Below are 21929 nucleotides of genomic sequence, written 5' to 3' on the forward strand. Positions count from 1 at the left end.
GAGCGGCTGGGCCCGTGAGCCATGGCCGCTGAGCCTGCGCGTCCGGAGCCTGTGCTCCGCAACGGGAGAGGCCACAACAGTGAGAGGCCCGCGTCCCGAAAAAAAAAAAAAAAAAAAGAAAGAAAACAAGTCATAGCAGAAAACAAACTAGACTAGGAGTCTGGTGGCCTTACCCATAAGGTCAAGCCGGGTCATTTGCTTGCCATGTGGGCAAATCCCTTTGCTCCGAGTTTACTTGCTTCCCATGCATTCACCCGGTTGCTTTTAGGAGTCAGGTAATTAACAGATGTGAAAGGGCTTTTTTTTTTTTTTTAAACTGTTAAATCCTTTACAAAGTTAAATGAAGACTGTGTTGTTCATAAGGGCCACTATACGGAGCAAATACTGGGGAGTGTGAGCAACTTCATAGGTTCATTAGCTCAAACCTTTATTCAGACCAATTAGGAGATTTGGATATAGCCTAAGACATTAAGTTTCTTAGTGATAACTTTGAAGTTAACATAAATGTGTGCATGTGGTTTTTTTTTTACATAGCTATAATCTGTAGGTTTCTTGGAGTGTTTTAATTCAGTCTTGCGCGCTTTCTCAAATTACAATGCAGACACTTGAGGTAGCTTTGCAATTACATTGTGTTCTGAAAGAATTTAAGAGCTTATTCTCTGTAACTCTGAGCCAGCCTTAGTGTATTAATGCCTTTCATTTGTATGCATTTTTCAAAAATGCTTTCACTTCCAAGATGTTTTTTGATCCTTGTCATCAACTCGCTGTGATAGGTAGCCTCACTTGACAGGGATGAAAATTGAGGCTTACAGAAATTAGAAGATGATGGGTTTAGCTAAATGGTGAGTTGAGACTCTCAGCTGAGTACTTTTTCCGTTAAGAGCTGCATGAATTGGTTTCAAATCTCTGAAATTGAATACAGAATTTGGTGTCTATGTATGTACTCACATGTTTCTAAGGAGAGGCTACCAAGCTTTCATCAGACTTTGAAAAGATCACCTTTGACTCCATAAAGGTTAACACTGTGATACCTTGGCTTTGGAGACCTTGCTGCTCTGTGACACTTCAGGGACAGTGTTAGACTGCAATCTCCCTTTTTGGTCATACCTTCCGCCGGAGATTTTCAGACCACTGTGGTCCATTGGCATAGTTTGATTGAATTTTCCAGATTGCAACTGTTCACGTGTAACTCTGAGAGTGCTTGACACAGAAGTGATCTGTCATTTGCTCTGGAGTGCCCTTGAGTTATATCTGTGTTGCTGCCAGGATGCAGAGGCGGTGTCACTTAGTGAGGCTTGCACCCCAGCCATCATCCCCATCTGGCAACCTCACTTAATTGCAACCTGTTTTTCTCTGTCTCATGGGAAGAATTCTTTGTTCAGGTGGTTTTCTTGAATTCACAGGCTTGAAAGTCTCAGGATGTATCCTTTTCAAATGGCAATAGCTGGGCTCTGTTTCCCTTTCCCCTCTATTTTATAGTATCTTATTGCAGTTGTTTGAAAGGTCTTTCAGTTCCTCTCTGGAAAGTGGCAAATATTCAGTAAATAAACATAGCCTTTTCTGTTTTCTAATTGAGAAACCAAAGTTCAAAGAGATTAAATGTCATTGTCGGATCCTTAGATATTACTAGGCAAAGAAGGAGAAATTAGATTCCGTGATTCCTGGTAAATCTGCTGTATTCTGCAGACTCCCACTCGCTAAGTGTGTGCTCTTTCTAAACAGGCTGGAGAGAGGGCCAATGTGAAGCACTAACTAGAATTCCCTTTCTGCTCCCTAGAGTGCCTGACTGAACTTGAAGAAATTCAGCAAATCTGTCAGGGCCTCCCTCTTCTCATCAGTAAATTAGGGAGACTTCCACACGCCTTCTTGGGTTCTTTGACCATTGCATGAGAGTGCCGAGAGACCCCAAGGAATGAGATTTCAGAATCAGTGCAGACAGGTTGAGCATTTTAAAGAGAATCTCTCTGGCCAAGCTGCTGTATGTTGTTACATTAAGAAGAGCAGCCATCTTGTGTTCATTTCAGCAAAGTAAACCTTCCCAATATAATTTATTCTTATGTATTTTTTTTCTTTTTCTGTAGGTGTTGTTTCGATTGATCACCTTTGTCTTAAATGCATTTATTCTTCGCTTCCTGTCAAAGGAAATAGTTGGCATAGTGAATGTCAGGTAAGAAGGGGTGTACCCTGGCATTGTCCACAACTCACATCCCTAGTCGGGTTTTCTTCAGACTCTGTACCTGTGTGTCACCCTTGGATTTTAGAAGCATGGACCTTTACCAGAAGCAGAGTGTTTCAGCAGTGGGCTGAAGAGAAGCGTTAGGCGATGTTGCTTTTAATGGACCCGTCGTGTGTTTTCCATTAGCAGCCTCCAAATACACATTTCTCTGCCCGCTCTTCCGCTGTGCCTTAGAACCCAGGAGAGGAGTGGGAGTAATTCACTGCAAACTCCAACTCAGGTATAATCCTGTGTTCTCGTCCTGCTGACAGCAAAGGAAGAAGGAATTCTGCAGAGCGTGAGGATGTGCCTTGTAATTGCAGGGCTGGAACAGCCACCTTCCTTCCCTCCTCGGTGAATTTTATAATTGGAAAGTGGCAGTGGGATGAGAGCTGAGTCCTTGTCATTAGTTCCTTGGAGGCTCTTAGAAAGCCAACTTGCTTTGTCTTTTAGACTCTGTTTCTTCTACTCTCCTCCTGTCTGTTCAAGGACACCCACACATATTCTGTCTTCACAAATGACACAAAAGTATATGAAGTGATGTGAGTGCTCAGTATAACTCAGCTTCCCAGGTGTGTCTTCATGTCCTAGTAAACAAGACATTATGTTCCAGACAGCATTTCACATCTAATATTTACCGAACATAACGCTCTTGGCTCTGTTCTCAGAGCTTAGAGAAGGGTCTCAAACTTCGATGGGCAAAGGAATCATCTGGAGAGCTTTGCAATTGGTAGGACTGAGGAGGTGCCCGGGAATCTGCACTTTGACAAGTTTTTCAGGTGATTTTGAAATAGGGACCATACTTTAAGAAATGCTCTTTTTGGGACTTCCCTGCTGGCACAGTGGTTAAGAATTCGCCTGCCAATGCAGGGGACACGGGTTCGATCCCTGGTCCAGGAAGATCCCATGTGCCACGGAGCAACGAAGCCCATGTGCCACAACTACTGAGCCTGCACTCTAGAGCCTGCAAGCCACAACTACTGAGCCTGCGTGCCACAACTACTGAAGCCCACCCGCCCTGGAGCCTGTTCTCCACAGCAAGAGAAGCCCCTGCAATGAGAAGCCCGTGCACCACAGTGAAGAGTAGCCCCAGCTGCCGCAATTAGAGAAAGCCTGCACGCAGCAACGAAGACCCAACGCAGCCAAAAATAAATAAATAAATAAATTTATTTAAAAAAATAAGAAATGCTCTTGTAAAAGCAGGAAGGAAGAGGGCCAAAGCCTCTTGGGTACTCAGACTTTAAAGCAGTTTGGGCCTCTCCCCACTGGCCTCGCCCAGATTTGCAGATCCCTGCATTGACAACCCTTGTCTGGCCTGTCCACCTGCTTAAGGTATAGTTCAGTCTCATTGGAACAGAAGCACTAGTTCACAGAATGGTCCCTGGACAACCTCAGGTACCTTAGCCCTGGGCCATCCTCATTCTGGCTTCATCCAGTCAACTGCCTGTTGAGGAAGGAGAACTGTAGCTACTCTTTGCTAAGGTGCAGGAGGGTCCACCTAGGTAAGCCCGCCAGGAGGAACGTGGGCAAGCCTTGCCCATCTGGGTTGCAGCAGTCCCAGTAGTGGTTGCCAGCCTCATTGCCTGTGTTGAGATTCTCCACTCAATAGAGCCTCAGCTTCTTTCATAGGGGTCATTAGGTCACTAGTCTCAGGGTGGCCAAGAGGCCCTCTTGCTGTGTGGGGTCATGTCTTGTCCTTTTTTCCTCCTTATGGTCAGAGCCACACCTCTGTATAGGCACAAAGGCTGCAGGCTTTGGGGGCCTCTGTGGCAGTTTCTGTCCTAGTCATAACTCTCTATAGGCACATGCTCATATGTCCCTTGTTTGGTTCCTAACTCTCCTATTTTATGGATCAGATTAGCTGGGGAGGGGACTTCTGTAAGAAACCATTGCCCCCCGCCAATCACCACCAGTGATTTATGACCAAGACTTTTCCTCCTCCCGATTGCTGGCAAAATCCCAGAAGTTGTCTCTATGAAAAAACTAGACATCATGTTGATTGCTGCTTTTCCTTTACAGGCTAACACTGCTTTACTCTACCACCGTCTTCCTGGCCAGAGAGGCCTTCCGCAGAGCATGTCTGAGTGGCAGGACCCAGCGGGACTGGAGCCAGACCCTCAACCTCCTGTGGCTAACGTGAGTTGTGCTTTGGCCGGAGACAGTTTCACAGAGGCAGGTGTGATAAGTGTGAGAAATTAAACAGCAACACTTGCCTAAAGCTGAATAGTTTCCAGCTTGGGTTTTGCAGTGGGCTTCTGGGCCCTTGGCGTGGGACAGGAAGGGGAGAACATCTGTGTGAAGGAGCATCCCTGGCTGTTTTCTCTCTGGATGGCCAGGAGCCAGGAGGAAGCTCCGGGTAGGGGTTTCTATGCCACGTTTCTAACCCCACTTCTACCCTCTTTGGAGGCTGTTTCTGCTATTTTGATTCCCACTGGGCCTGTGTCATCTTTTTTATTCCTAACCTTTTTCCTTAGTTTTATGCACTTTTAACAGCCACTTATTATTTTTTGAAAGCCTTTTAAGGGTTTCTTTGTATCTCTCCTCAATTTTGTTATGTTGATTTCAGTTTTGAGCCTTTTAGAATATTCTCGAGGACCAAGTACATCAGCTAAAAATTGTAATGGCTTTTCTGCAGTTCGATCCCTGCTGGGAGGGCTAGTAATTAAAATGGTTTCCCAGTCCTGCCCTTGCATAACTCCATATTACTTCATGGAGATGACTGTCATAAGGGCTGGTAGGCGTTTATTTTATTAGAGGAATGACTGTTAGCCACCCAGTCATATTGAAGTGCTCTCTGGTCACACCTGAAGGGATACTGTGCACTGGACTACCAGTTATTTGAGGTACAAGGACCAGCTGTATACCGTCCTTCAGTTATTCTAGTGCAAACAGCAGGCACTTCTGGGAGTTTTACTTACAAGTCATTGTAACACAGTGGGTAGGAGTGCAGGCTTTGGAGTTAGATCGGGATTGGGTCCTACTTCTGCCCTGAACAGCTGTCTATGACCTTGGCCAAATTACCCAATGCTTGTCAGCCTTAGTTTCCTCATCTTTTCAATGGGGGTAATGACAGTATCATTGTGAGGAGTCAGTGAGATAAAGGGGGTGAATCATATGCCTGGCATGTAGTAAGTGCCTGAATAAGTGGTAGCTATTTTTATTATGACTATATTTCTTTTCTGTTCAATGTTACTATTTTAATATATTTTTATTTTTATATTTAGCATATTAAGAGACATTTTTTCTCTTTCTAGAGTCCCTTTGGGTGTGTTTTGGTCCGTGTTCCTGGGCTGGGCCTGGCTACAGTTGCTCGCAGTACCCGATCCTGACGTCATCCCCCACTATGACACTGGAGTGGTGTTGTTTGGGTTCTCAGCAGTGGTGGAACTTCTGGGAGAGCCCTTCTGGGTCTTGGCACAAGCACATATGTTTGTCAAGCTCAAGGTCAGTGTGCCTTCTGCTATGAATGAGAAATGAGAAGAACAGGAGAAAGAGTGGTTTTTTAAAAATGCTTTTATAGGAGAGAATGGTCTTTTCAGATTTGCATCTAAAAAAATATTTGGAAAAAGGTAACATGATCAGTTCAGTTCATTCACTTGAGATTTGTCAGATGAGTTTGGTTGAACTTTACCTCTGCTACACTATTAATGAAGAACAGGTTTTGTTAATAGGGAAGTTATTAGTGTAAGTAAGAATTTAAAAGGACATTTTTCAGATTTTTCTAGTGATTCTATTTAGTTGTATACGAATATTAAATTTTCATCTTTTAAAATATATTATTTGATACATACAAAAAATATAGTGTGTAACATATATTTAAATCTTAAAGCATGATAATATACTGAAGGTCCATGAACCTACCACCCAACCCAAGAAGTAGAACATTATTAATACTGTGTCCAACCATATGCCCCTCCCCTACCACCAGGGTAACCACTATCCCAGATTTTCTAGGATTTCTTTGCATCTTTAGTTTTTAATAATGTTTGTAAAGTGTACCCTTTACCATGGGTTTGCAGGTGATTGCTGAGAGCCTGTCAGTAATCCTCAAGAGCGTCCTGACAGCTTTTCTCGTGCTGTGTTTGCCTCACTGGGGACTGTATATTTTCTCTTTGGCCCAGGTAAGAGTTATGACTTTTAACTTTTGTATAATCTCTGTTTCTCCATCTGTTTTTTACTTCTTGTTTCTGTTACTCCGTGATTTACATTTGCAGTATTCATGCCTGTGGAGAAGGCTGAAAGCTCTAGAAAGGTGGTCTTGGCACTGCTTCTCCTCTGGCTGCCATGTCCATCCCGCTGCATACACTGACACCACTGGTGTTTGTGGGGACCTGGTGAGGGCCACATCCAGCCTTGTTGTCAGACATAAAAACTCCTTTAGACATTCTGTGGGCAAGCCCAGCCCATATCAAACTGATCTTTGATTGTCTGACAATCCTATGGAGGAGAGAAAGAGCAGTAAGGGGGTGGGGTGGGAATCAAATTGCGTGTGTGTTATTTTCTCTGGATTTCAATCAGTTGTTTTCAGAATAGCAGGAAACTCTGCCAAGTCTGTTTTAAACTTAGATTGAAATCTCTCATAATTCAGAGGGTGTGAATCAAGTCATAGGAGGTACATTTTCAGTTTTAGCAATTTTGGCTTCAATTCCATCTCATTTTCTAGTTCTAGTTCGTATTTCTAGTTCTATTAAAAATGTAACTACAGTACTAATGCTAATTTAAAAAATGAAAAAGATCATATAGTTATCAGACCATCTCATAGTACAAACTACTTTGTAATTTTTCTTAATGTATTGGAAGACAAGTTAAAATTCTTAGTAATGATTTATGTGAAAATGTTTCCCATGTCCTAGGCAAAAAGTACAAATATTTCTGTGAAACACAGAAGAGCTAGATTTAAAATTATAGATTAAGAATGAGAATTGCTTCCTAAAAGTACCTTGCTACAATTGCATATTTTAGAGAAGTTATCTCTGATAATTTTTGCCATGTTTTATTAGGTCTAGAACTACAGTTCTCAACATTCATCATTGTTTGTGATTGACTCTCCCTAATAGGATAGGAGGGCAGTAGAGATGCCCAGTTATTGGTTGAGTCTTCTTGGGAAAGTTACTTGCATTATGACTTTCTCATTGTCGTAGTTCCCACCCAGGATACGTCATAGATTATAGGTCAGCTAGGCCAATTCTGAGTTTATTGACATCCTTATCATAAGATTTCTGAGAGCTCTTCTCTGGTACATTCTCTGTCAGTCTCTGTGGGAGAGGTCTAAGAGCCAACAGCACCTCATATCAGCAGGCGAGCCCCAGGCGAATCCTGCTGGGATTCCCCTTTCTCCAACCTGCCTCCAGGTTCCTCCTTGAACTGACCCCTCTCCCCATGGCATCATAGCTCAAATAAAAGAGTCACGGTAGAATATATAAAGAAATCTTACAACTCAACAACAAAAAGACAAACCATCCCAAAAGTGGGTCAAGGACTTGAATAGACATTTTTCCAAAGAAGATACACAAATAAATAGCCAATAAGCACATGAAAAGATGCTCAACATCATTAGTCATTAGGCAAATGTAAATCAAAACCGCAATGAGATACCACTTTACAGCAGTTAGGATGGCAGTTATCAAAAAGATAGAAAATAACAAACGTTGGTGAAGATATGGAGAAATTGGAACACTCATACATTGCTGGTGGGAATGTAATATGGTGCAGCTGCTGTGGAAAATGATTTGGCAGTTCCTCAAAAAGTTAAATGTAGAAGTGCCATATGATCTAGCAATTCCACTCCTAGGTATATACCCCAAAGAACTGAAGATGGGTGTTCAAACAAAATTTTGTACGTGGATGTTCATAGTAGTACTATTCACAATAGCCAAAAGGTGGAAACAACCCAAACGTTCATCAGTTGATGGATGGATAAACAAAATGTGGTATATCTATACAATAGAATATTATTCAGCATAAAAATGAAATACTGATACGTGCCACAACATGGATGAACCTTGAAAACATGATACTAAGTGAAAGAAGCCAGACACAAAAGGCCACCTATTATATGTTTCCATTAATATGTAATGTCCAGAATAGGCGACTCTGTAGAGACAGAAAGCAGATTAGTGGTTGCCAGGGGCTGGGGGAATGGAGAGTGACTGCTTAATTGGTCCAGAATTTCCTTTTGGAGTAATGAAAAATGTTCTGGTATTAGATAATGGTGGTTATTGTACAACATTGTGAATGTACTAAAAGCCACTGCCATTATATGCTTTAAAATGGTTAAAATGGTCAATTTATGTGAATATTTCCTCAATTAGAAAAAGGGGAAGGGACCATGTAGTTAGGATACTCTGTAAGGAGGTTGTTGCTCTTCCCCAGGCTCTGGTCAGCAGGAAGATGGAGAGAGGCAGGGAAGGGGGCTAGAAAAGGGTGCTTGTTACAGAGGATGTTGGCATCAGGTGGTGTGGCTCCCCACAGCGCTGCTTGTGTCTTAAAGGGTTTGAGGCATGAAAGAAAGAGAGTGGATGGCGAGTCTGTCCTCAGGCATGGATGGGCGTGGAGAGCAGAGGAGCCTACACCTGCTAAACCCAGACTCCTCTTAGTGTGTTTACTAAAGGAGCAGCCTTGGTGTTTCCAGATTGAAAGTGGGGCCTGGAGGTCCCAGTACTTCTTAAGCTAGTGTGCACTGTTCTCAGGGGCAGAGGGGATAAGGGAGCTTATGAAAAGGGGCTCTTTAGTTTTTTATTTTTCCCTGCGATGTCACGCAGCTTGTGGTATCTTATTGTAGTTCCCTGACCAGGCGTCGAACCTGGGTGCCCAGCATTGGAAGTGCAGAGTCCTGACCACTGGACTGCTAGGGAATTCCTGAAAAGGGTCTCTTTGGATACTCCTCCCCAACCTGCAGACAAAACCCCAGGCTGCTGCTCATGGCCAGAAGACATCTTTTTGTCCTAGATGGGAAGAGGAAGGGGTGGAGCCTCTTAGCACCCTGTCCCTCCCCATCCTGTAGTAGCTCTTGCCCTGCCCATGCACTGGGCAGAAAGGAGAGCCAGCAGCTTAATTCTGCTTTTTAATCATAGTGTCACAGGTTTCTGGGGTTCATGGAAAATCCCCAGCCCTAGATGATGGACAAGTCCCTGGATACTAGCACAGCCAGGACACATGGATTCTCATGGTGTACTGTCTAGGTGGGAAAGCCATCCCTTTGTCCAAATACGAATCTTCGGAGAACGTATCTGACATTGCTGTGGTGGTTGTCCTAGTGGATGTCTGTCACGGAACTTATGTTCTGCCTGCCTGGAAGAACTTCTGTTCTCCCAGTCAGGTGAAGTGTTGTGACACCTTCCCTAGAGATGCTGCAGTGGAGCTGGGTCATACTGAGTAGTGCTGTTTTCCAGAGGATGAGACCTTGCTCCATAGAAAGTACAGTTAATTAAGACAGTTCTCTTTATTGACTGGTCTTTGAGGTCAAATCTATAGGTGTATCTTAATTATGGTTACATTAAAACAGTGTAATTTAAACCCATTATTTTCTTTTTTCAGCTTTTCTATACTGCAGTTCTGGTGCTCTGCTATGTTATTTATTTTACAAAGTTACTGGGCTCCCCAGAATCAGCCAAGCAACAAGTTCTTCCTGTCTCCAGAATGACAGATCTGTTACCCAATATTACGAGAAGTAGAGTAAGTAATGTATTTTGTCTGTTATCATTTTAATCACAGATGCTAGTTATCCTTGAGGGAAAGAAATAACAACTTTATTGCTTATTATAATAATAAAGATAATTTGATAACTCATGTCTATGGAGTGCTTGTTATGTGCTCAGCCAGGGTTTCTAAATCTTGTCACTATTGACAGTTTGGGCCAGATAATTTTTGTTGTGGGAGCTGTCCTTTGCATTGTAGGATGTTTAGCAGCGTTCTTGATCTTTACCCACTAGATACCAGGAGGTACTACCCCCTAGTTGTAACAACCAAAAATATCTCCAGACACTGTGGAGTGTCCCCCGGGGGACAGAATTGCCCCCAGTTGAAAATCACTCTGCCAGCTCCTGTGCTGGATGATTTACATACCTTATTTAATGCTTATAACAACTCTTTGGGGATGACATTATTATTTCTATTTTAGCGTTGAGGAACTGAGGCTTAGCAACTAAATTACCTGCCCAAGGTGAGGGTCAGGGTGAGGACAGGAGCTGGAGTGGCGTGAATCCCAGCAGAGCACAGGGCTCTCACCACTGTGCTCACTCTCTCTGTTCTGCTGCGTCTCTTGGTTTTTCCCAGGACTGACCTCCAGCACAGATAGTCTGGAGGGTGCTGACAAAGCAGGGAGGGCCCCTGCAGAGTTCCTTCGCCTAGTGTCAGGCTGCTCTCTCAGGTGATCCGCTTCCCCACATAGACCATTGAGGATTCCAGAGGCTGATGTGTGAGAGCAAGGCACAATCTCTTTCCACTCAACCCTTCAACTTTCAGTCCATTTGACTTTTATCTCCTGCCTCTCGTGGGGTCAGTGCTAGTGTCTCTAGCCCAGGAGCCGTACATGTGATGTCTTACCACATCGCCTCTGCACAGATGCTCTGTGACCTGCTTCATCTGGGCTGATGCACTTTTCCTTTTTCTCGTACTTATTTGCTTGCTGGATGTGGTGCACTTAGTTGAGGTAAGGCTTCAGCTGGACTTCTCCTTATAGCTCTTTTGTGATTACTTGAAAATGTAATAAAGTATTTGGGACTTAAGTCTCAGAACTTAAGGAATCTTGTTATGCAACCTTTCAAGAAAAACGAGAAATTATGTAGCAAAGCCAGATATGTTCTTATTTGTTAGATGAGAGTTCTCCATTCTGATCAACTAGATCTTACCTTTAACCTAAATCAACATGACAGTTTTTGGATACCATGGTGCCTTATCTGCAGGCTTAACAGATCAGGACTCCAGATCACTTCTCTTGCCTGGAGCTTCTGCTCCCTGCCCACAGAGCGGGTCTGAGAGTGCAGAAAAGTCCCCCTCCCTGAGCGCTCCCCAGGGCCCACCTGTACCAAGCCTGGCCAGCTTTTCATACTGGACCAGCGCCTGCACCCAGCAGTATTTTGGAAAGGAGCGTTTTTACTGTTAATACAGGCAAAGAGAGAGGGTAAGGAAAAGAGTCTGACAAGTGTGTACTTAACCCTGTGATGGGCTCAGAACTCCAACCTTCAGTTTCCTTATCTGTCAAATGGGCATAATAAGAATACCTCCCTCCTAAGGTGGTTGTGAGAGCCAGACAAGATGGGGCATATAAGGTGCTTAACACTGTGGCCTGGCATGAGTGCACATCCATAAGTGACAGCCCACACCATCACCAGCATCCCACTGCTGCTCTGAGAGCAGGAGTAGCTCCACTCGAGCATCCTAGCCAGGCAGACGCTGATGACATTGCTGAGAGCTCAGCTGTTTCATCTGGCAATCTGTCCCGAAAGTACCCATGCTCATATTGTCAGGACAGAAGTCTTGACCTTAAGAAGGTTGGGTGTACCTGTCACACATGATGGTGGCAGCGTTCCTGCTGACAGAACACAGCCCCTGATGGGTGTTCTCTGGGATACAGACACGTAGGAAGGTGACTGCTTAGCCTCAGGGAGCTTCCTGTGCATTTGGGAGGCGGTAGATACAGATCTGAAGCCTGCAGGACTCTCTCCAGACCTCAGGGTCCTCACTTTTAAGGTGAGATTGTTGGTCTACACAACCTCTGAGGCCCCTCTTAAAGACTTACAGAATTCTGTGAAAGTATTTGAACTTTGACAAAGAGCCGTTTATATTAACTGCCATTGACTGCACACTTACTCTGCACCCGGCCTTAGGCTAAGTACTGTACTTGGACTTCTGTCCTTAATCCTCTTAGTAACCCTATGAGGTAAATACTATTGTCTCCCATTTTACAGGTGAGAAAACTGAGGTTCAGAGACATTAAGTGATGAACCCCAAATCACACAACTGGCTTTGGACCCACTTCTAACTTCTGTCTATGGAAAAACCTTAGTCTGTGTGTTTAACCTCTATGCTATGAAGTCTTCCAAAAGAAATTGGCTTATTGCCCAAAGTAATTATTTATTTACTTAAAGATTGGGAGATTCCAGGTAGAACAATTCATTATTCAAGTTTAATTTTTTAAAGAAAAAAGAAACGAGACAAATCTGAATGCAGCGGATGACTACACCAGCAACATGCCTAACTCGACTCTCCAGAGCAGCTTTCTGCCCTGGGGGCTCCCTTCTACGAAACTGGTCAAAAAATTGCATTCACAATCAACTTGACCAAATTGGGAGATTTCTTGCCTCCTCTTATAGAATTCCATCTTCTTTTTTTTTTAAATTAATTAATTAATATTTGGCTGCATTGGGTCTTCGTTGTTGTGTGTGGGCTTTCTCTAGTTACGGTGAGCGGGGGCTACTCTTCGTTGTGGTGCGTGGGCTTCTCATTGCGGTGGCTTCTCTTGTTGCGGAGCGCGCTTGCTTCAGTAGTTGTGGCTCACAGGCTCTAGAGCACAGGCTCAGTAGTTGTGGGGCATGGGCTTAGTTGCTCTGCGACATGTGGGATCTTCCCGGACAAGGGCTCGAAACAATGTCCCCTGCATTGGCAGGCGGATTCTTAACCACTGTGCCACCAGGGAAGTTCAGAATTCTATCTTCTTTAATGTTACTTGTTTAGCCTTATAATAATGACATCTCAAATAACGGCTGCCTTTTACATCTTTTCTATTCCTTGACACTTCCAAGGGATTTAATATGAGAGATCGGCTAGTATTCAAGTAAAGCTGAGGAATTTAACAGAGCAAGCATGTACTAAGCAGTATCCTGTCTTAAGCACTGTACCAGGTGCCCTGAGTGAGGTCCCTGTGCTCAGAACTTGCATTGTGGTGGGGAGATAACATGTGTACTCTGCTAACTACACTGTGTGTCTAGTGTTAACAAGACAGAAGCACAAAGAACTGATGAATTCCATCTGCAAGCATCAAGGAAGGCTTCATGGAGGAAGCTGCTTTTGAGCCGGGCCTTGATTCCTGGGCGGGCAGAGGCGAATGTGCACGTGTGGTAGAAATGAGCATTCGTGGCTGTAGGAAGGAAGAACATTTGCTCAGGGCCTGTTATGTGCCCATCACCGTGTTGAATTGGGATTGCAGAGATGACTGGGTCCTTAGGTTGGTTGGACAGCTGGGGAGGGGAGAGGTGAGGAAGTAAGAGGGGGAAGGAGGTGATGGTTTGCTGGTCTAGAGCCGGGTAGAAATGGCCTCAGTGCTGCCGAGTGCAATTCAAGGGCAGTGGAGCCTAATGAAACGTTTTTGAACAGTACCATGGTCTAATTGCTTGTGTTGAGAAACTTACCATCTGTTACAGATTTATCATATCTAGTTTTCTCTCATTCAATGCTCATACCAGCTCCAGGAGATAGGACTTCTTATCCCACTTTGTAGGTGAGAAAACTGAGGCTTAGCAAAGTTAAGTATTTTGCCCATGGCCTTCGTAGTCTGTAAGTCAGGAGCTGTAGGGAATTCTCTGGAGGTCCAGTGGTTAGGACTCTGCGCTTCCACTGCAGGGGGCACGGGAACTAAAATCCCACATGCCGCTGTGGCCCAGCCAAAAAAAAAAAAGAAAAAAAAGGGTAAGGAATGGGACTTCCCCAATCTCACCCCTGGGTCCAGTGGGTGAGACTCCATGCTCCCAATGCAGGGGACCTGGGTTCAATCCCTGGTTGGGGAACTAGATCTCGCATGCATGCTGCAACTCAGAAGAAGCCGTCATGCCACAACAATGATCCCTTGTGCTGCAACTAAGACCCAGCGCAGCCAAAGTAAACAACAACAAAAAGTCAAGAGCTGTAGTTTGAGCCCCAGTCTCTGAGCTTGAATCCAAAGCCTGAACCCTACCGTGAGGAGAGAAAAGGTTGGAAGAAGACCAGGAGGAGGCAGCGGCAATCATCTATCACTTTTCAAGTGATGAGGACAGTGGAGGGCAGGTGGAAGCGAAGCCAGGGCAGTCGATAGCCCTGGAGCGAGAGGGAGAGGAATAAGTGCTGTGTGGGGTGTGGAGGTGATGGAGGGCAGGGGACAGGACCGTGGCCCTGGTGACTCTTGTCCGTGTGGTAAAGATGCAGCTGGTTGGACCATTCTGAGTCAGAAGAGTTTGGGAAGTGGAAGAGTGACTCAGGTTAAAGCACAATGAGCCCCTGAGTTCTGATTCCAGACCTTCTCCGGAGGTACTGCCCATCACCTTTCCCCATCTGTACCTCAGTTTCTCCATCAGTACCGGGAGGCAGTGGAATGGCTTGTTGGTCATGGGATTCTGGAGAAATTCACAGCCTGTAGACCAGCTCAGCAATACCAACCTAGCTCTTGGGGAAGAGGCCTCTTTTGACCTTCCCAAGTGACAAATCCATTCAGAACAGAATGGTAAAAGCCCAAAGAGTGCTTCTTTTTCTACCACTTAGCAGGTGCCTCTGAGAAGAAACCCAATCTCTGATCAGACTTCCTGCCTCTGTGTCCTTAATGAGCATTTTGGAGTTAGTAAGCGGTGTGGCCATTCCTTCCAAACCATGGGTCCATTTAAATTGAAGGCATTAGGAGAAAGGAATGCTCAAGTATAAGCTTGAAGATCAGATGCACTGTCATGATTTCACTCTCCTAAAGAACTTTTTATTTATTTTTTTAAAGAGCTAAGCCACCTTCCCAAATCAATTCACAGCCTAACAGCAAGTAGGCTTCACAAAAGCCTTGTGGGCCCGCTGTAACTGTTCCTTTGAAAAGAGCACAGTTACTGCTTTGCTGATCACACCCCTCGCCACCTCCAGAGGACCACCTGGCATGGAGGGGGCAGAGTGTGAGAGAGAGAAGGTGCTGTACACAGGCTTCCCCGAAGCCAACTATGGGCAGGATCGGTGTACGAGGATGACATGGTCCACAGTGCCCCCTAGTGGTATAGGGAGGTCTGGCGCTCTTTGTTCTGGGGAAAGGAAATGCCCAATTTCCTTCTCACTGAGGAAAATTTCCTCCTGGACTAGAGCTACCCCTGGCATTCGGCTCCAGGTCCAATGATGCACTGAAGTCAGTGTGGTTTGGCAGGATTCAGAACTGTCCTCCAAATCTGGAAGAAAGGTTCTGAAACCAAAGGGTGAGGAGATTTGAGGACTGGAAATGACCCTTGCTTTCAAAGGGTACTCTAGACCTGCCCTGTCCTAAATGGTAATGTGGATGGGGCAATGTGGCTACAGAGCATTTGGAATTGAGATGAGCTGTTAAGTGCACTCAATACACACTGGATTTCAAAGAATTAATATAAAAAATATGAAATGCTTCTAATATTTCTTTTCATGTTGCACTGATAATATTTGGGATCAAATCAAATATATTAAAATGAATTCTACCTGTTTCTTTTTACTATTCACTGTAGGCTGCTAGAAAATTTAAAATCATATATATGGCATGCATTATATTTCTACACAGATGGGCTTTGGGCCAAGAGCAGGGGCCCAATGTGACTGGGACAGGTTCTACACCTGCCTTTGGGCCAGCTTCCATAGCTAAAATCGACCTTTTAGAGAGGTGGGGGGGCCTTGGCCTTGTGATTCACCCCTCTCCTCCTAAATAGCCCCCTGAAATCCCACCTTTCAAAAGTCATCAACTGAGTTAATAAGAACTTTCCAAAATGCAGGTACCATGAGAATAAGAACCTAACACCTAAACTGAATATTCTGGAATCCCAGGATGCCTTCATGTTTGAGGAGGGGCCCCTAGAAGGAACTGGGAGGAAGTAGAAAAAAAGAAGTCATGTCCAGCTAGCTTGCCCTTCTCCTGCATTTTGTGGTCAGCTCTCTGGCTTTGAGGCTACCTGTCTCTTACAGGCTGACCTCTGCCCTTCCTAAGCATTTGCTTCCTTCTTACCCTCCTTGTCCCTAGGAAATGGGCAGTTTGGTGCTCCCCCTGAGAGTTTTAGAAGAGCCATATCAGAAGTTTGTTTTTTGTTTTTGTTTTCCTTTTCTTTGTCGTTCCAAATCTATGTGGTTTAACTGACCTGGAAGGCCTTACTTTCTTTTGAAATATACAAGCCAAGCTCATATGCTTTCTGTAAAGGGACCCTGGCTGGCTAAATAGAGCACTAAGATGTACATTGAGCAGAATTTGTCCTGCAGCTTGTCATGCTTCAGACGTCTTTTAAGGAAAGAACTGACTGTGAGCTGTGTGTGTTCCATGTGGTCAGCTTACTCTCTGGGCAGCAGCAAGGGGACAGCACAATTCTTTAGGGGTCTCAGTGAATTAACCTTGGGCAGGCCCCATAGGGAGGCTCTTCCACCCAGAGACTTTGTCTTCACATTTAGGAATGTAAGTTCTTTGCCAGTATTCATTGGATGTCTTCTGTGTGCTTAGCAGTAAATGAAAAATTAGTGGGGGACTATCCAATTGGGATTTAGAGACCAAACTGAGTTTGCCTCTCATGTAGTATTATTGTATTCTTAGACTTGGAATACCTGGAGTTTTTGTTTGTTTTGTTTTTTCTTCTAGGCTTTTGTAAATTGGGAAGAGGCTAAATTGACTTGGAGTTTCTTCAAACAGTCTTTCTTGAAACAGATTTTGACAGAAGGTAAGTAAAAGGTCTCTCTGAGCAGTCAGGAAATGGCAGTATCAGCCAGGGGATTCCATAGAACTGCTGACTGCCTAGATGCAGACCACCTGCTGCCTAGAACCCCCAGGGCAGAGGACCCTCAGAAATGGGAGTTTTTTAAACAAGGAGAGGGAAACTAACATTTATTTAATTTGATACTTCAGTTGTCTAATTTAAATCTCCCCACAGCCTTGTAAGAAAGATATTGTTCCCATTTATTATGGATGAGGAAACTGAGGGTCAGTGAGGTTACATAACTTCTGCAGGAATGAGGACCAATTTAATTTGAATCCAAGTCTAACTCCAGAACCCATGTTAACAGCGTTTAAACAAATGTATTATAAAAATATTATATCAATTACAGAAAGTTTGGAAAATACAGAAAACTATCTGTAATCTTATTTTCCTAACTTTTTATATACTTCTTTTTCTGTGCTTTTTAAGAACCGTGTTTTTCTCATTTTACTTTCTTTAACAATAAAATTCACCTGTGGGATAGTTTGGTCAGCCTTCCAACTTCTCGGGACTTTCCAGTTTAACAGTGACAGAGCTCTGAAGCAGAAGGCAAGCCAGGAGCTGAAAGTATACGTAATTTTTCTATATATGTGTATTGGTTTATTTATACCCAGCTTTAGTTCAAAGAATGAGATTGGAAGCGGCTATAAGCTGCTGAAGGTAGTAGTTTCTCTCTGTAAATTTCGTGTCTGTACATCTAAATATCTATTACTGAATGTGTTTCTAAATCTTTTCAAAAATTATCTTTTAATTATGAAGATAATATAACCCCATTACAAGAATTTTGGAAAATAGAAAAGTTTCCTATAATTCTAGCATTCTAATACAAACATCATTATTATTATCTTGTTGTTTTTCCTTTTCCACCTTCTTTATTTTATTCATTATGCTTCCAAAGGGAAGTAACTCCCCCTAAGCCTCACTTTCCGCATCTGTGAGTTAAAGGATAGGACCAGGAGGCGCCTGAGGGCTCCCTGAACTTTGCAAATGGATGTTTCTAGCCTGAGCCCATAACGCTGCCATTACAGAAGTGAAACTGTTCATAGGGCTTCTGGAGGAAGTGAAGGTCAGAAGCCTTCGGAAAGCTGAGTGAAGGTACCTTAATGCCAAGTTTCTTGAGAGCAGCGAGTGTGCTGTTCACCACTGTCTCCATGGCACCCTTCCGGGCCTGGCACATGATAGGTATTCAGCAAGTATTTTTTGATAAAGAAAAGTACTGTAGTGAAATTGTATATTGTGACAGTTCCCATTATTGTTAGAACAGGCAAAACAATGGAGGGAGTTTTGGGAAGGGGTGTTACTTAGATGCACTTTTTTTCCTCCTGAAGTTTAAAGGACAGTTTGAATGAGTTGAGGAATGGTCCTAAGTTGGTTGCAAGCAGTGGCCCTAAGTTGGTTGTCTGGACTGCAGTGGCTAGACGTGTTTGCAGTGGCAGGTGTCAGCCACACACTCAAGCCTCCCAAGCTGGGCCTGCTCCATGATTGGGCCGTCCTGACCTGGTTGGCAGAGGGCCCTTAGGGACTTTCCAGGACCTCCCTCTCTGTGGCTGTGAAGTAAGGAAGGGGCTTGACAAGGACACCGAGATTCATCTTCTCTAAAAACTACAGCTCTAAAAAATTTGAAATCATTTATTGTTATAGCAAAAACGTGTGTGTGTATGTGTACGTGTATATAGTATATGTGTATGTGTGTGTGTGTGTGAGTGTATATAGTATATGTGTATGTATGTGTGTGTGTGAGTGTATACAGTATATGTGTATGTGTGTGTATGTGTGAGTGTATACAGTGTATGTGTGGGTATGTGTGAGTGTATACAGTATGTGTGTGTATACAGTATATGTGTATGTATGTGTGAGTGTATATAGTGTATGTGTGTGTATGTGTGAGTGTATATAGTATATGTGTGTGTATGTGTGAGTGTATATAGTATATGTGTGTGTGTATGTGTGAATGTATATAGTATATGTGTATGTGTGTGTGTATGTGTGAGTGTATATAGTATATGTGTGTGTGTGTGTGTATGTGTGAGTGTATATAGTATATGTGTATGTGTGTGTGTGTGAGTGTATATAGTATATGTGTATGTGTGTGTATGTGTGAGTGTATATAGTATATGTGTGTGTGTGTATACAGTATATGTGTATGTGTATGTGTGAGTGTATATAGTAGATGTGTATGTGTGTATGAGTGTATATATAGTATATGTGTATGTGTGAGTGTATATAGTATATGTGTGTGTATGTGAGTGTATATAGTATGTGTGTGTGAGTGTGTGCGTGTATATAGTATATGTGTGTGTGTGTGTGTGAGTGTATATAGTATTTGTGTGTGTGTGTATATAGTATATGGGTATGTGTGTGTATGTGTGAGTGTATGTAGTATATGTGTGTGAGTGTATATAGTGTATGTGTGTGTGTGTGTGTATATAAATGCTGTTACTTTCTGCCCCCACGTTTCCTAAACACTGTGTGTCAGGTGCTGAGAATACACAGATGAATGAGGAACAGTCCTTGGCCTCAAGGAGCTCATTGTCTCCCTAGAGACGCAGGCATTTGTGTGGTTAACTCTGATACAGGGCTGTGAGGGGCTGTACTTGGAAATGCCAGCTCATTCGCCAGGCATCTCTTGAGTGCTGTTTCATTTCCTGGAGCTCTGCTAGGCAGCCAGGGGCACGGAGATGACTGAGACATGGTTCCTGCCCTCAGGGAGCTCACAGAACGTGGGAGGGAGAGGCCTTTTGTGCCAGAACCCCGGGAAGCCCCTGAAGAAAAGCCATTTCAGGTGGTGGTAATACCAACAGCTGAGGCTGGGAACACCGGCCCAGCCTGACTCAGAGCAGCTGGAGGGGCTAAATCCTCCGTGTAGGGTGTAGCAGAGGATGACGGTGTGATGGTGGGAGGTGGGGGTGAGGTTGGTGAAGGGAGGCCAAAAAGATAGCTCGGGGTAAGTTTATAAAAGGCCTCAAGGGCTTCCCTGGTGGCGCAGTGGTTAACAATCCACCTGCCAATGCAGGGGACACGGGTTCAAACCCTGGTCCGGGAAGATCCCACGTGTTGCGGAGCAACTAAGGCCGTGTGCCACAAGTACTGAGCCTGCGCTCTAGAACCCACGAGCCACAACTACTGAGCCCACGTGCCACAACTACTGAAGCCCGCGCGCCTAGAGCCCATGCTCCGCAATAAGAGAAGCCATTGCAATGAGAAGCCCACGCACTGCAACAGAGTAGCCCCCGCTCGCCGCAACTAGAGAAAGCCCATGCGCAGAAACGAAGACCAAACACAGCCAAAAATAAATAAATAAAATAAAAAATTTTTTTAAAAATAATAATAATTAAATAATAAAAGACCGCAAATGCAGAATCAAGGCGCTTGGACTTTTTGCAAACACTACAGAGAACTGAGCCCACGTGCCACAACTACTGAAGCCCGCGCGCCTAGAGCCCATGCTCCGCAATAAGAGAAGCCATTGCAATGAGAAGCCCACGCACTGCAACAGAGTAGCCCCCGCTCGCCGCAACTAGAGAAAGCCCATGCGCAGAAACGAAGACCAAACACAGCCAAAAATAAATAAATAAAATAAAAAATTTTTTTAAAAATAATAATAATTAAATAATAAAAGACCGCAAATGCAGAATCAAGGCGCTTGGACTTTTTGCAAACACTACAGAGCCATTTAAAGTTGTGAAAGCAGGGATTGACTTAAGATCTGTATTTGCAAAAGCTGGAACTGTTAGTGGTGAGGATGGATCAGAGCAGGGCAGAGATACAGATGGGAACTAGTGCAGTCCCTGAGGGCCCGTGCCTGGGAAGACTTGCAGAGGTCCCCGCCACAAATGCAGTGGCTGGGAGATTGTAGGCAGGGAAGGGCTGAAGAGGGACTTAAGATCACATTGCTTCCATCTCTTAATATTGCTTTCCTCTTTGAGCAAGTTGCTAGGAGGTGAGAGTAGGCCCTTCAGAGTTATGGACACTCTTCAGTGCTCCACCTCCATAGTGGTCATTGCTTTCCACTCACAGGTAATAAGAACATTCATGGAAGTAGGGGGTGGGGAATAGGGCTCCGGGCTGGTATCTTCACCTTGAAAGCATTAGACTGTCTTGAATTGTGAACTTGGGCTCCAGGGAACTGCCAGCCTCCACGGAGCTTTATCCACCCAGAGAGGAAACTTTTGATGAGTCTGTGCACCTAATCATGGACCTTTCATTTCACAGACTTTACACTCAGTTTATCTGACCTCTCTGAAAACTTGAGATAATCATTTTCATCATTAACATTTTAGTAACTCCTCATACTTTTTAAAAAGCTTATCAGACTGGTTTTATTGATTTTTGTTTTGTTTTTAATTTAACTGGTTTGGAAATTTGTTGTCAGTAAAGCCCCCTGCACTTTCCAAATTGTTATTATTTTGAGATTATTTGAAATCAACATTAGGACAAGGAACATGTCTTTAACTGATTACTTAATTTTTCTCCTTTGAGAGTATTTACCAACTGGAAGAGATGATAGACGATAAAACAAAAGGAAACAAGAAAATACTGTACATTTGAAATGCTAATTATTTTGCTTTTCCATTTACAGGCGAGCGATATGTGATGACATTTTTGAACGTGTTAAATTTTGGGGATCAGGGTAAGATGAAATTCTGTATTGTTTTAATTAAAGATGAACTATTAGTAGACACTTTCTCATATTTTTCTCTGCAGTTTGATACACTTAATGAAAAAATGAACCTGAAGATTGTTTTTTAAAAAAAGATTATAAGAAATGAATCCTGAAGATTAAAAATTGTAGGTCTTTATAAATATATATTTGACTATCCCCTCTCATTGACGTGGGTGGCAAGTTCTCTTTTGAGATTCTCTGCCCTTACCCTGCTTTCTGCAGAGCTCTGGTGCTCATTTTGGGGGCCAAAGGGTGCTAAGGGAAAAGGGAGCTCATTGCAGTCACAAAGATTTGCTTCATGTTTGTGTGGCTAGATAGGTCTTAATATTTTTTTCACATTTATTTTTGAATATAATCCCAAAGTAGTGGAAATAAAAATAGAAAAAAAAATCAACTTGGCATTAATGACTTTTATAAA

The 21929-nt window shown here is 43.6% G+C and overlaps 1 protein-coding gene across 1 annotated transcript in view; it reads left to right on the top strand.

The window, feature by feature from the left end:
- The window catches only part of RFT1 (RFT1 homolog), a 56086-nt gene that overhangs the window by 20719 nt on the left and 13438 nt on the right, over positions 1 to 21929 (top strand). The window contains exons 2-8 of the mRNA XM_007107166.3: positions 2082 to 2167; positions 4235 to 4351; positions 5470 to 5659; positions 6235 to 6336; positions 9752 to 9889; positions 16734 to 16812; positions 21428 to 21478. Coding sequence (XP_007107228.1) covers positions 2082 to 2167; positions 4235 to 4351; positions 5470 to 5659; positions 6235 to 6336; positions 9752 to 9889; positions 16734 to 16812; positions 21428 to 21478 — 763 coding nt within the window. The remainder of the gene's footprint in view (positions 1 to 2081; positions 2168 to 4234; positions 4352 to 5469; positions 5660 to 6234; positions 6337 to 9751; positions 9890 to 16733; positions 16813 to 21427; positions 21479 to 21929) is intronic.

Source organism: Physeter macrocephalus, chromosome 18 (genome assembly GCF_002837175.3).
Source record: "Physeter macrocephalus isolate SW-GA chromosome 18, ASM283717v5, whole genome shotgun sequence".
Taxonomy (NCBI): Eukaryota; Metazoa; Chordata; class Mammalia; order Artiodactyla; family Physeteridae; genus Physeter; species Physeter macrocephalus.